Below are 15,922 nucleotides of genomic sequence, written 5' to 3'. Positions count from 1 at the left end.
TGATTGGGCTGACGTTTTTGACACACCCACCAAACAAGAGAAAACGTATCTCAAACCCCGTCACACACCGTTTCAACCCGGCAAACCCGGAAACCGCAGCAAAATGTTGCGCACCGGTTTGAGCTTGATTTGTCACGACACCGGACATACTACATCCGCCATATTTTCACTGTCACGTGACCTACCAGTGTCAGTGGAGTCGCTTCACTGTCATTATTCACAAATTCTCTTCAGAAGTACGCATATTCGGATGCAGATTAATTAAATTAATTTGTGACATTTTGTGGTTGTGATCCATTAGTGGAACACGTTCAGTGGTTGTGTGATTAATTACACCTGTGTTTACTCTGCTAGGTCACCTGTGTAAACTTGAGGGGAACTGACGTCATACATCCACTAAAACTTACCTTAGCGTCTGCAAAAATAAATAAATAAATAAAAAAGTTATTTCTGAGAAAAGCTAAACATTTGCTGGAGATGAGATGCCACTTTAATTTGATATTTTTTATCTAATTTTATCTTTTTATCTTTATCTTCATTCAGACATTTGAACTGCTCAAATACATCATAATTATCTATATAGTCCATATACTAGTATAGTCACGGATAAGCGAGACACTCACCTTGCATACTGCTGCTTTGCCATTCAACTCTTGTCTTGACTGTCGCTTTAATTGAATACACGGAGTTAGATCCGTTATTCCCCATCAAAACAACTATTGAAATTCAAAAGTTTGTGAATCTAATGCAACTAACTCGTTCCAGAAAGTCGTCACAGTTCTGTCCCAAGACGGGCTGCGGTGGAGTCTGATACTGTCTGTGAAGGAAAAATGAAAAACCCGCCTAAATTCAGTTTGAAAGCTAAAAACACCTTACACGTGTTTGTGTGTATCTCTCGCGCGCTGTCCAATCGCTGTGCACGTGAACGCCCCAACGGTCCTCCTGGCTGGCAGCGCGTGCGCGCGTCATCGCTTCAGTCAGTGGGGGAATGTGATGTAGAGTCCGAATGTCAGGCAATTTCTATCCTAATCATGCGAAAATCAATATTAATGGTGCTTAAATCAGACATAAAGTCGGTTTAAATCTACCATAGACAACAATCGTGAAGGTATTTAAAAGATTTGTTGTTCTCCTCGTTTAAGTCTTGGAATAAAAGCGTATACTTTAAATGCAGGGATTCCTGGTTCTGTTAAGTTTTTATCTCAATTTTAACCAAATACATAAGCTGACCAAATTTAACAAATAAGAATTACAGCGGAATTTATTAAATAAATGTTTTAAGTCTCTGTACATCAAACACTTCAGAGACAATCAGGGTTGCCAGGTCTGCGTAACAAAACTGGCCAATCAAAAAAAAAAAAAAAAAAGGCCAAATGACCACATCCCAAAATCAAAATATGCCATTCCCATACCTAAAATACATACTGTAAATGTTAAAATGAAAACTACTAACGTAGTGATCATAAAAACAACTCAAAGGCTCTACCCTGCTTCACATAACTTATAACGTCTAGCACAGTTTTATCATTGGTAGAATATAAAATATTTAAATGCTTAAGCATTTCAGTCGAATATTAATAATAATACTAAATGTCAAACCTTTAATCCGCGGGGAATAACACGCGGAAACAGTTTACAAGTAGCTCAATTCTGCGTGGAAACGGCGGATTTGGCAACCAGTTCCTCAAACGTTATCGAGGGAATTTCTGCCTCATCGTTCAGTCTCCTGAATGACCTGGGCTGGTATGAAATAAAGGGGTTTGACATTTTCTTCTTTTGTTGACGCTCTTTTGATCATGGAGCAGATCGACCACAAATGTCTCTGAAATGGAAATAAGACCTTTTCATTCATCAACAGTCTCTCCTCTGAGAGCTCGTTTGATCTGGCCATGATTTCACCTTGATTTCGTTTTTTGTTGTTTGTATAGCTTAAGTCAATGCCCTATGTTGTAATGCTTTTAATTCCACTTTTAGGAATTTATTGCAATATTAAATCACTTTGTTGATTTCTGTTGAGTATTAGAATTAAATTTATAGGCCTATAATTAATATTTTGGAGTTATATATTAGATTTCCTTATAAGCACTGATGAAATAGGCTAAATAATTGTGATCGATATGCGTAGCATGTGAATAAAATCAAACATATCCGTAGCCTACCGATAGCTGAAAATTGTGAAGTAGGCTAGTTTATTGTGAAGCTACACTTTTCACATTGGTAAAATTCCATGTTACACATGACATCAGCAAAATCACACTCTAGTTAAATATTAATTTTGGTTTGAAACTTTGTCCATCTGTTGTCATTAAATCATACTGTGTTATTTAACGACAAGATATGGACGTCTAAACAAAATTATGTGACATTAAAATAAAAAAAGAGAAAGATAAAAATAAAAATAAAGAAAGATCAAGTTTACCGATTATCGCCAGAGGGCGCTCTTTAATCGTTTTTGAACATCTTTGGTTTGCCGTTATACACATTTGTTTTATTTTAATGTACCATCATTAACAAACATGCCCTGATAATAAAGATAATTGTCCATTTTTATATTTTACAGCAATATGTTTCTAAATGTATGAAACTATACAACTTAAGAGCCCTATTCTGTAGACGTAGAGAATATACACAATAAATATGAGAATATTTCATGGACTGTGTAAAATGGCGTCTGTGTCTTACAAACACAGAAGCAACATTTAATCCAACAAGCATTTCAAAGGTGTCTGACTTTTTGTTGGGTAATAAATGTTATTATTATTATGATATATGTCCATGTAAATATTGTTTTCAAGCTTTTAAAGTCTTTTAAGATTATGCTCATTCGTTTCAGACTGTCTTATACTTGTGTTATATGAAAATGAATCCCTGTGACATCAGAGCAGCACCTCAAGCTGCTTTATTATGACACACAGAGACAGATTAACAGCAGCATTAGACAGAGCTGGATAAAGATCACCTACAAACACAACCAAAACAACACGTCATTTACCATCTGTAATTTATACTCACCCTTTAAGGAACAGACGCAAAACATTTTGCGATAAGTGACCTTAGAGTGTTATGACACCCACTGTGAAGGCCTGTTCACACCAAGAACGATCACTATATATTACTGTAAACCCCAGATGACGATATCGTTCCGTTTATTATAAGCGCAGCAGTTTTGTCGTCTGTCCCTTTAAATGCTCGAGCTCGTTAAAGCGGGATGGATTCTGATTGGCTGTCAATGTTTTTATCGTTCATCAGCTGGGGGAAAAAAAATAATTCTAAAGGCTCGTACACACCAAGAACGATGACTATAAATTATATATAACAATAAAGATATTTCTAAAAATCGTTCTCAATATTAAAGAATAGCAGAGTTCACACCACATGCGCGTGACGTCAATGTCGGCCGTTATGACTGCGGTTTCGCCCACTGAGTGGCAAAAAGGTGGCAGCACTGTTTTCAGCGTAAATGACGCGAAAACCACACAAAACACATCCAAAACGGGAAAGAGCTTTCTAATTGACTGTACAAATAGATTTGACGCAACATCTGAGGTAATTTTTTTACAGACTGCTGAAAGCTACAGAAAAAAGAAGCAAATGGATAGTAAGATCGCTGCAATTCACAGAAACAACGACTCAGGCAAAGAAACATGGATTTGCAGTTATCATTTTGTGTCAAAATGTTGGATTTTGGGGTAAAATCATACATATTGTATTGTTATATATAATGTTGACAACTCAGCAATTAAATATTTACTATCTTATATTCTGCATAATTAAGTGTTTTTAAATAAACACTGACAAAAACTATACAAGTTTTAGGGATGAACGATATGACGATATATATAACATTGATATTAGTGATCACCCCGGATTTAGACCTACCTATATTGTAGTTAAAGTGTTCACAGGCAGATTTGCTTTACCCCTGCGTCGAAATCAGGCACATATAAATGTCAGGAATGATTTATTGATGATTAGGTTTCTTTGACACGTCGTAAGGAACACTTTCGAGCCCAACCTTTAGTGTAATCGTTTGTTTTACTCGCGTTTTTGCAGTTTTCCCTATTAAATCCAGTCACGCAGCAGCTCTTTTGCCACTCAGTCCAGCTGAGGGAGCGCGTTCCGGCGGGAAAGTGACGTCAATGCATAACCTCGAGAAACGATATAATTGGAATCACTTTCAGAACAATTTTTTTTTTTTCTAGCTGATGAACGTACAGCCAATCAGAATCCATCCTGCTGTAACGAGCTCGAGCATTTAAAGTGACAAAACTGCAGACTAATAAACAGAAAGATTTTGTCCACAGGTGTGGATGCTAATCGTTATCATTCTTGGTGTGATTGGACCTTAAAAGTGATTCCAACGATACTGATCTAATTTTTAAAATTTTATATTTATTGTTATGTTAAGGCCCGTTCACACCAGGAATGTAAACTATAAAGATAACAATAAAGATAACTATATTAGCATCCGGCGCGCTGCAGTTTTGTCTTCTGTTGCTTTAAATGTTCGAGCTCTTTAAAGTAGTATGGATTCTGATTGGCTGTCAATGTTTTTATCGTTCATCAGCTGAAAAAATAAAACACTCTGAAAGTGATTCCAATTATATTGTTTCTCTTATTATCGTTTTAGTTGTGGTGTAGACACATATTCTTTTATATTTAGAACTATTTTTAGAACTATATCTTTATTGTTATCGTTATCATGCGGAGGATTAGAGGATTGTTCATATCACTAAACATATGTGCAGCAGTAATTAGCAAACAAAGTGCTGTTTGTGTGTTTGTTTGTGCTGAAGAGGGGAGATTTATTTCGAGCTCTTGTCAAAGGTGGGAGGTTACAGGGGGCTTCTCCACCCCTTCCCCCAAACACTAATGGACAACAAGCAGGCCTCCCTTTCTTCACAGCCACAAAAGATCGGTCTGGGCAGTGAGGAGAGCATATGTCACTGAAATCAGCAGGATTTCTCTGGTAAACAACATTTCACAGCGGTCCCCTATATGACTATATCATAATAACTCAAATGGTTTTTCACCTTCTTTATGTTGGATATGCTTTTATGCCAACATTTCAAAAAATGACTTTTGGTCTCCTGAAAGATAAACGTATTATGTTTTGTTTAATATTATAGCATTTATATATTTAAGTCAGAACACATATGATGTAAAATATAGTTTTGTAGGGAAATTATAGTTTGTTTTGTTGTTTTTTAATAGGCCGTTTACAAGTCAAGTAAGCAGTGTACAGCAGCGCAGGCTTATTATCATTTACTAAAACAAAGCATAAAAACATTTTCATTGCAACTCAATAAACATGAAATAAATTAATATATATAAAAAATGTAAACTTATTTTATTTCAGCTACTTGCTAATGCAACATTAAGTTAAAGTACAAAATAAAAAAATGAAAGAAAAAAAAACTACAGGCATATTAAAATAATAATAATAAATTACTAAAACTTTAAAATTGAAAAGAAACGGACAGACAGACGGAGACAGATAGACAGATGGATGGATGGATGGATGGATGACAGATAGATAGACACAGATAGATAGATAGATAGACAAATAGAAGGATGAATGGATGGATGGACAACAGAGAGATAGATAGATAGTCAAATAGAAGGATGGATGGACGGGCGATAGATAGACAAATAGAGGATGGATGGATGGACGGACAACAGACAGATAGATAGATAGATAGATAGATAGATAGATAGATAGTCAAATAGAAGGATGGATGGACGAATGGACGGGCGATAGATAGATAGACAAATAGAAGGATGGATGGATGGACGGATGGATGGACGATAGATAGATAGATAGACAAATAGAAGGATGGATGGATGGACGGACGGATGGACAATAGATAGATAGATAGACAAATAGAAGGATGGATGGATGGACGGACGACAGACAGATAGATAGATGGATGGATGGATAGATAGAAGGATGGATAGACGGACGATAGATAGATAGACAAATAGAAGTATGGATGGATGGACGGACGACAGATAGGTAGATAGATAGATAGACAGACAGACAGAAGGATGGACGGACGGACGGACGGTCGGTCGGACGGATGGACGATAGATAGACAGACAGACAGATAGATAGATAGACAGATAGATGGACGGGCGATAGATAGACAAATAGAAGGATGGATGGATGGACGGACGGATGGACGATAGATAGATAGACAAATAGAAGGATGGATGGATGGACGGACGGATGGACAATAGATAGATAGATAGATAGATAGATAGATAGATAGACAAATAGAAGGATGGATGGATGGATGGACGGACGACAGACAGATAGATGGATGGATGGATAGATAGAAGGATGGATAGACGGACGATAGATAGACAAATAGAAGTATGGATGGATGGACGGACGACAGATAGATAGATAGATAGATAGATAGACAGACAGACAGAAGGATGGACGGACAGACGGACGGACGATAGATAGATAGATAGATAGATTTTAATTTTAAAAAGTTCATGTCCATGTTTTTTGTCAACTTCCCAGATTCACTGGATCATTATAATCTGAACTGCCTCTTATTCATATCTCAGCCAGTGTTGTGCTAATTACAGCCACCGTGATTGAGGCTTGTGAAAACACCATCTTACACGACACAAAGGCTGAGGCACAGAACTCCGTGTGCTTGGCCGAACGCTGAGTGCGTTATAGTCGTCACACTTTTCCCAAACGCCTTGCAGCTGCTCCTATTGTGGTCTCTGAAGGGCTTCGGCAGAGCCCATGCTCCTCTGACCACCCCGCCTGCTGTCTGACGGCCCTTAAATGAGCTCATTCAGACGCCTGTGCCGGAACAATTGACAACACTGATTCTGTGCGGCGAGATTCCCAGTGTAGGATTCCAATGCACACGCGAACACGGGTCAGGATGACCTGACGTGTCAGGGTCAGGGTGAAAAGGGGACTGTTCAGATATTTTCCCAGCGATATTTGAAACGTTCACACGGGCCTGAATTCCAGTTCAAACAATGAAGTCAGCTGCATTTGTTTGTCTAGTGACGCCTCTTTAAGCACAGAAGGCGCTCATCTGTCAAGCTACTGAAACATACAGCGACCCCGGAGAGTATTTGGACACTTTAGTGACTTTGTGGCAAGATGTTTGAATGTCATTGCATTGGATCACAAATTTTTGTAGTTTCTTCTTAATCAGATTTCAACGCTGGATTTGCACAAAAGATTAACATGACGGCACATGCTAGTGGATGAGTTGAATCAACTCCACAGAAACTACATAAATTTATCCACTAACCATTCAGAAACGTCTAAAAGTTGTAACTTCTTCCTGAGTCTCTCCATCAGTGTCGACTCCGGTTGACAATGTAAGGCTGAACACTTTCGTCATTTTGGCTGCGTGAGATTCTTCAGCTTTGTTGTTGTTGAGCGACCGAAGCGCGAGCTGTTAAAGCTCCGCCCTCTTCTGGAAAGGGGGCCGGGAGCAGCAGCTCATTTGCATTTAAAGGGACACACACAAAAACGGCGTGTTTTTGCTCACACCCAAATAGGGGCAAATTTGACAAGCTGTAATAAATGATCTGTGGGGTATTTTGAGCTGAAACTTCACAGACACATTCTGGAGACACCAGAGACTTATATTACATCTTGTGAAAGAGTCCCCTATTCTCTGCTATTGAGAATAGTGAAATTTCATTGATATTGCTATCAAATGCTGGAATGTTGTGACAGTCCTATTTGGATCCAGTGTTTAGAATAGGTTGCAAATGATAAACTAATCACTGTATACCATATCACGTGTGTTTATGAATGCATAGTTATCTGATGTTACATAATAAGTGTATAATTCATCATACTTAACCCAAAAATGAAATTTCTGTCGTTCCACACCTGTAATACCTTCATCTTCAGAACACAAATTAAGATATTTTTGATGAAATTCGAGAGGCATCTATAGACAGCAATATAATCAACACTTTCAAGGTCCAGAAAGGCACTAAAGACATCATTAAAACAGTCATGTGACTGCAGTGGTTCAACCTTAATGTTATGAAGAGACGAGAATACTTTTTGTGCGCAAAAACAAAACAAAGATAACCACTTTATTCAACAATCTCTTCTCTTCCCTGTCCCATGCACGTGATGCTGACGCAGGAGCCGGCCAATAACGAGTCGGCGTTCTGACGTAGAACCTGGAAGCGCTGGACGTAAACAACGTATGAGAATGACACAGAAGAGAAGAGATTGAATAAAGTTGTTATTTTTGTTTTGTTTTTGCGCACAAAAAGTATTCTCGTCTCTTCATAACATTAAGGTTGAACCACTGCAGTCACATGACTGTTTTAACGATGTCTTTAGTACCTTTCTGGACCTTGAAAGTGTTTTCATCAAAAACACAATTCTTGAGACATAAAGACCTTTTTGCTTCAGTTTTATATTCCTTAATCACTGTATTGTGAAGCATGCATGGCTTTTGAATAGTGTTGTATAAATAACTATTACTATAATAACTGTATTTAAAAGGTCACATTGCAACTCCACTATGTATTTTCTGTCCCAGAATTAATACACTGCACATAAGATTGTATGTATGAAAAAAGTTTATTTGTCAGCAACATTTATCACAAATATATGAAAAAATATAGCATAAGAAATATATTAATTTAGTCAATAAATAGTCACACATATCAAAACAGCCTGTAAGAGTCATTCCTATTAGTAGTGCTTATGGGAGGACTCTCACCGGACTGACAACAGTACAGACACATGAGGTATTTCTATTTGTTTACAGACAAACAAACGTCTTGATGAATCCGTTTGCGTTCTGAAAAGGCATGAGAGGCTCAAGAATAATCCACCGAGCCCACACAGACGCGTTAACTACATTCACTGTTCAAAAAGAAACAAGTACTTGTTAAGATTAGCACCTTCAAGTCTAGTGACTTCTTCCCATCTCAGACTACTCTCGAAATAAACAAAAAAATAATAACGACATAAACATGAAAACAATCCCTGAGCGAATCTGTAAGACATGGGGCTTCTTTCGATGCTAGCAAATAACCTGATTATCATGACCAAAGATGAAGATACGCCAGCAATTAAATTGGAGGACTTCAACTTGATTTGTGTCACATTAAAATTTAAAAGGTTTTAAGTCAAGTATGGACCACCGCGTTAAAATACTAAAACAATCTAGGCATTGTCTTTGACACACAATCGTGGAATATCGGTAGCAACACAGGAACTAAAAGTTCCCGAGCCTTAATACTGGAAAGATCACCTCAGGGATCATACAGTCTTCATATAAATAAAACTGAGAACACAAGTCCGTCCGTCCGTCTCAGCAGGAGGGCGAGGTAGTGATGGGACTCTGCAGGAAGGAAAGAGGGCTGGCCGCCGTGTGGACGGGGAAATTGAACACAGTGCTGCTCTTGCTGATGGCGGGGCTTCCTGCCGCCGAGGAACACGTCGAGGAGGCGAGAACTTGGGACTCGAACTGCAAGAGCTGCCCCATGAAGCTGAAGTTGGGCGAGATGATGCTGCGCCGCTGTTTGACGAACTCAAAGGCCTCTTCGAGTTTGACGCGGTTGGTGCGCATCAGATAAGCCAAACAGATGGTGGCAGAACGAGAGATCCCCGCTTGGCAGTGAACGAAGACGCGTCCACCTTTATTCCGTACAGAGTCTGTGGGAAAGGAAAAGAAGCAGGTTGTCGGTTAAAAGTTGCCCCTCAACACAGAAGTAGTCTTCCACTATTGACACATTCAATTGCAAATTATCCTCTGCTAATGGAGGAAGCCGTCCCATTAAGGAAACTGGAAAAGTTAAACCAGGCAGGGGTTCGAGTAAGAGGGGAAACACCCCCCTTGACAGGCCTGAATACACAATGGGGGGTTGCGGCACCCCTGCTAAGCGCAGTGATCTGATAGGAGGGACACTACCTTTTGTTCGGGCTAAACAAAGGATGCAAAGCTTTCAGACGGAGCCAGTTGCCCCATGAAAAGATCAGATCACGGCCTGGTGTTATTTGAAAAGGGGGCACCTCTTTAAACAGGATGAGAGGATGATGTAAGCTTTACAGCTGGTCAATTTGGAGGGAACTTTTGAAAAACTCAATTCAGAATGGGGGTTGTGTCCGCCTGCCTGCCAAAGCTTGTCATACGGTGACATCTGTTCCCTATTTCGAGGCAAAAAATGATACTCACCAATAAATTCAATGGCCTCGTTGAACCAGGAACTGATGTTGGCTTTGTGGTTGTCCTCAACAGGAATACTCTTGTACTGATAGTGGTCTTCAAAGTGGTTGGGGCAGTTGGAGGAGACGTTAATGAGGGCCGTGATTCCCAACATGTCCAGCATGTCTTTTCTGGAGGCGTGATAAGCGCTGCCTAAATATAGGAACGGCAAGATTTCTACGGGGCCACCCTGAAGAAATGAAACGGAGAAAATTAGCGGACAAGTTCACGCATGAGGAGTCTTATTTACAGCACAGGTGCTCATTTAAAAAGACTGTTTACCTGGTCGTATAAAGGGGTTGTACAGGAGGGATCGGCGGTGTTGGGACGGCAGCTGGAGCTCAGAGGTAAACTCAAGCCTTGAGGGGGAACAGGCTTCGTACACATTTCAGGAAACTCAGAGGAAAACGTGTCAAATCCACCTGAAAATGGTTAAACAGAAGTTGTTATTTTAGTACAACAGCTATCAAGTTGACAACAGCTGAAGAAAACATGTGGTCGCACTTTTAAATAAACATGTAGCTCAACTAATGGTTAAACACTCTTAAAAATAAAGGTTCACTTCTTCTATGATTCCATGAAGAACTTTTAACAATATTTTCAAATCCACAAAAGGCTCTTTAGATTATTAAAAAGTTATTCCTAAAAGGGATAGTTCGCCAAAAAGTTTTTCTTTGAACACAAATGAAGATATTTTGAAGAATATGGGTAACCAAACAGTTGACTTCCACAGTATGGAAAAGTCAACGGGGACCATCAACTGTTTGATGACAAACATTCTTCAAAATATCTTATTTTGCGTTAAGCAGAACAAAGACATTTATACAAGTTTGGAACAACTTGAGGGTGAGTAAAACTGAATTTTAATTTTTGGGTGAACTATCCCTTTAAGAACTGTTCACCGATGTGAACACCCCCTATTTTAAAAGAATATCTCGTACCTTTAAGAAGGAACACACTTGCTCCACATGGATTGCGACACAGAGCGTTCACAGCGAGCATTAAAGTCCCGTCTTTCTTCACTTCTCCCATCTCCAGACTGCGGTCATCCAGGAACACGACACTCTGGTATTCCCCGGACAGAAGCCTGTTCCTGGTGTCCTCGTTGGGCACGATGTGCTCGAGCCCCAGCCCCCCTCTGGCCCTCCGGCGCACGATAGTACTGAAGCGCACATTACTGGAGCCCGATATATGAGACGAGCTGAAGGAGAAGAACGAGCGGCAGTCCAGAACCAGACAGTCCGGATCATCTCCCTCCAACAGATCCCGAAGCGAGGTCGAGTCGATGGTGGACACTTCCATGATGACCATAGTAGAGAATGATAACTCGAAATACATACAGTGAGATAAACTTAAAAGTCCTTTGTTCGTGAGTTTGATCCAATAATAGTCCGTTGAGCGAGGCTGAAATTAAAATTATTTTTAAAATCTGAGTTCTCAAAAGAAAACTCGCTACTGTTCCTTCTTGTTCTGAACTGAAGGGCGCCGAGCGGCGGTTATATACCGACCTCGAGTCGCTCGCGAGGGTATGGCGTTAGATGCTCCGCCTCTTTTGGCGCGTTGCCCGCGTGAATTCGCACGTACGTCAGGACAACATTATCTGATACTGTCAAAGTCAGTCGATCTCTAACAAACCGAGAGAATGGTAATCTACCCTAGTTTCCGAGTTGTGTCACTGAGTATGAGTGTTAGTAATGATTGTTGTTTGTTGTTGTTTCGAAGTCGTTTTGAGCGTTAAAATAGTTTCGCTCAGAAGTTGATCTTCGACCCATTTATCAGCCATTTTGAGATTATCAGCATTGGCCAATAATGTTGCTGTCTCGGCAGATTTGGTAGTTCCAAAGTGGGACACTTTTTGATCTTTTATCAATGTTTTTGTATTAAATTGTGTTGTTGTTGGCTTTACCTTTCACACAATGCCATTTTAAATAGTTAAACTACACGTATACAGGTTGAAAAGGAAGGAGTTTTAAATATAAACAAAACAGGATAAATTTAAAGTGATAGTTCACTCAATTTTAATTTTGTCATTATTTACTCACCCTCAAGTTGTTCAAAACCTGTATAAAAAATGTTTTCCTGCTGTACACAAAGAAGGATATTTGGATAAATGTTTGTAACCAAGTAGTATTTTTTCTATTCTAGTCAATGGGGGGCGAGATTTGTATCTGGAAGAAATATCTTCATTTGTGTTCAGCAGAACAAAGAAATTTATACAGATTTGGAACAACTTGAGAGTGAGTAAATGCATTCTAAAAAAAAAAAAAAATGTTGGGTTAAAAACAACCAAAGTTGGGTTGAAAACGAACAAACCCAGTTGTTTTAACCCAGGGTTAAATGTTTACACAACGTGCTGGGTAGTTTTATTTAACTCAACTATTGTTTAAAAATTACTATATGTCTGGCTTAAAATGAACCCAAAATAGGTTGGAAATTAAAAATAAGACACATAATTGCTAGAGGCAACAATAATAATCAAAAGGTGAACATTTATAAGCAATTTAGCAAATGTTTGTTTAATTATTATTCTTGTGTGAATAAACGTTCATTTATGAAACATATTAATTATGTTAATTTCCAACATACTTTGGGCTCATTTTAAGCAAGGAATATAGTATTTTTAAACAATAGTTGGGTTAAATAAAACTACCCAGCAGGTTAGGCAAACATTTAACCCAACCGCTGGGTTTGTCTATTTTCAACCCAACTTGGGTTGTTTTTAACCCAGCTTTTTTTAGAGTGTAAATGTAGTTATGTAGTTCACTCTTAAAAATAAAGGTTCCAAAATGACGGATATAATAATCTTTTAGTAAACAATTCTGAAAAGAACCATTATTTTCTTGTGTGAAGAACATTTTAAACCCAACTTGGGTTGTTTTTAACCCAGCATTTTTTAGAGTGTGATGACAAAATTGTAATTTTTGAGTGAACTATGCCTTTAATGCTGTTTATTTTTTGAATATGCACACAATACAGAATATAAGCTATGCTGGTATTCACATAATACCGATATCAATGATGATATGAAAATGTTTGAGATCATATTGAGATCTCAGATTACATGTTTCTCTGGTGAAAACATGACAAAGAATTGTAATCTAACTCATTTTATCTCGTACTTTTTCTTTAGGCATATACTATATGCAGGCTAGTAACTCACCATGTACATTTATCCAACAACAGTTGCCAAAAATGAAGGAATGTTTAGCAATAATTTTTCCATGACATTATTGTTATAATTTAAAGTATTATTAAAACTTTCCTCTTCAAATAAATAACAAGATAATTAGTGAACCTGCCATTGTACTCATAAAAGTTTATACTTTGTTTTTATTGTACAGGAGTACATAGTGTGCAATGCCGCGAGAGCAAAGGGAAACCATAAAAGTTAATCACTGTATAGAAACTTGAGGTCTGGTAAATTTCCATTGAAAAACAAACCAGGCTTGGGTATATGGTGTGCATGAGAGATCTATATTATTCCACATGTTTTGACCTAAAAGTCAAAGTACTTGATAATGTTTTTTTCCAGTGCTTATATACTTCCATTGCCACAGACTCACAAATAAATGTTTTTCTGGTTTACCTGCGACTACATTCCTCACAACAGTGGAACAGAAAGTGAAAATGTGTTATATGGGATTGTAGTGCAGTGTTTGTTTACTGGAACCAATTTTGACTGTTTCCATGCAGATCAGATACTTGTATATCACTGTCCTTTAAATGCAGGTTTTATTAAAAAAATTACAAATTCATTATTCATTACAGCTATGTTATTTAATATGAAAACAAACATTATTCGCGTAGTTTACATACGTTTTTTCTTTTTTTCCAGCTGGGAGAAGTGCCCACAGATGTTTTGTGATCCTTCTAGAAATTTAATTTGATAATATTTTATTTTATTATGACAGTCTCGCTAATTTACAAGAAGCAAAATGACATATGTAGGTCATGACGTCAGAAATGCATTTCTGAAACTTGACTCAGGACTCATGGAGGATTGCTCTCCAAATCATTTCTGGGGTTGTCGCACAGAAAAAAATAGTAAGTAACAATTTTACTGTAAAAAAACACAGATGAGTCAGTCAACAGAAAAATGCAAGCCACATGTTGAGACAGAAGAACACTGTGTACTGCATGTACAGGAATCATCCTAACATGTTCTGTGCATTAAACAATTAAAATTACATGCAAGACTGAAAATTATAAAAGTACATTCCAAAAATCTTACTTTGACATTTAAGATTGGCCACAAAAAGACAAATAAACAAGAATGATACTGAATTGATCAAAAATAAACAAATCTTGTGCAACAAATCATTGAACACATGCAGTTCAGTGATTACTCACACTTGCATGTTCTGTTTGTTCAAAAGGGAAGTGAAAGAGTGTGATGAACGAGGTATTTCCTTGGTGTAGCAAATATATATAATGTCATCACATTTACGGACAGAGCTCTGTGTCTGGGCACCATGGGAAAATACTCTGCAAGTCCATTTGCCTCTTTTCCATGAATCGTTTATAGTCATTTTTGCAAAATCTGTATGGCTGGGAGCTGAAATTTTTTGAATGCGCCCAGATATGACATAGTGAAACACACTGCATGATGCACACATAACACTAGGTTATACTGTTTAAAAATATAAGAATGTTGTAATATCATTACTGGACAAAGATATTAAAAAAAACAAGCTCATTGATGGAGTGATGAATATGAATTTAAGGTTTAGAAAAAAATCATGGAAATATGGTCTAATATAGACACATATATTAGTTCTGTCAAATCGATTAATCACATCTAACATTAAAGTATGTAAATATATAATGTATGTACATATATGTTTATATACACACACAAAAACGTTTACGTTAAATGTGATTAATTGATTTGACAGCACTAATATATTTATATATACACAAAGTTTTATGTTAAATGTATACATTAGTTCTGTCAAATAGATTAATTGCATCTAACAAAAGTTTGTAAATATATGTATATATACATGTACATACACAAACTTATGTTAGATGCAATTAATCACAATCAGTCGATTTGACAGAACTATAAAATACAAACGTTTTATATTAAATGTGATTAATCACATCTAACAAAAGTTTTTTGTGTGTGTGTATATATATATATATATATATACACATACAAAAATTTTTATGTTAGATGTGATTAATCGTGATTAATTGATTTGACAGCACTAAATATATTTATATATACACAAACTTTTATGTTAAATGTATGTAGTAGTTCTGTCAAATTGATTAATCTCATCTAACTTAAAAGTTTGTAAATATATGTGTATATATATATATATATATATATATATATAAAAACACACAAACACTTTTGTTGGATGTGAATAATTGTGATTAATCGATTTGACAGCACTATATATATATACACACCCTCAAACTTTTATGTTAAATGTGATTAATTAATTTGACAGAATATATATATACATAAAAGTTTGTGTATATATAAATGTATTAGTGCTGTCAAATCAATTAATTGTGATAAATAACATCTAACAAAAGTTTGTGCGTGTATATGTATATATATATATATATATATATTTAGTACTGTCAAATCGATTAATCATAATCACAGCTAACAAAGGTTTTTGTATAATATATATATATATATATATATATACACACACACATATATACACATATATTTA

At 37.0% G+C, this 15,922-nt stretch overlaps 2 protein-coding genes across 2 annotated transcripts in view; both read right to left on the bottom strand.

The window, feature by feature from the left end:
* Positions 1-856, bottom strand: part of neurl1b (neuralized E3 ubiquitin protein ligase 1B) — a 39,967-nt gene extending 39,111 nt beyond the window's left edge. Inside the window, exon 1 of the mRNA XM_051860586.1 lies at positions 624-856. Within this exon, the coding sequence (XP_051716546.1) occupies positions 624-708 (85 nt within the window). The 5' untranslated portion in view covers positions 709-856. The remainder of the gene's footprint in view (positions 1-623) is intronic.
* Positions 857-8,577: 7,721 nt separating this feature from the next.
* Positions 8,578-11,733, bottom strand: dusp1 (dual specificity phosphatase 1). The gene is made up of 4 exons (XM_051860592.1): positions 11,171-11,733; positions 10,512-10,651; positions 10,200-10,419; positions 8,578-9,679 (listed from the first exon to the last, which is right to left on the bottom strand). The coding sequence occupies exons 1-4, from the start codon at positions 11,565-11,567 to the stop codon at positions 9,336-9,338; spliced, it is 1,101 nt and encodes a 366-aa protein (XP_051716552.1). The 5' UTR covers positions 11,568-11,733; the 3' UTR covers positions 8,578-9,335.
* Between the last annotated feature and the right edge of the window lie 4,189 nt (positions 11,734-15,922).

This window comes from Ctenopharyngodon idella, chromosome 14, assembly GCF_019924925.1.
Source record: "Ctenopharyngodon idella isolate HZGC_01 chromosome 14, HZGC01, whole genome shotgun sequence".
NCBI lineage: Eukaryota > Metazoa > Chordata > Actinopteri > Cypriniformes > Xenocyprididae > Ctenopharyngodon > Ctenopharyngodon idella.
The sequence above is the reverse complement of the archived record's forward strand: the minus strand, read 5'-3'. Positions and strand labels throughout refer to the sequence as shown.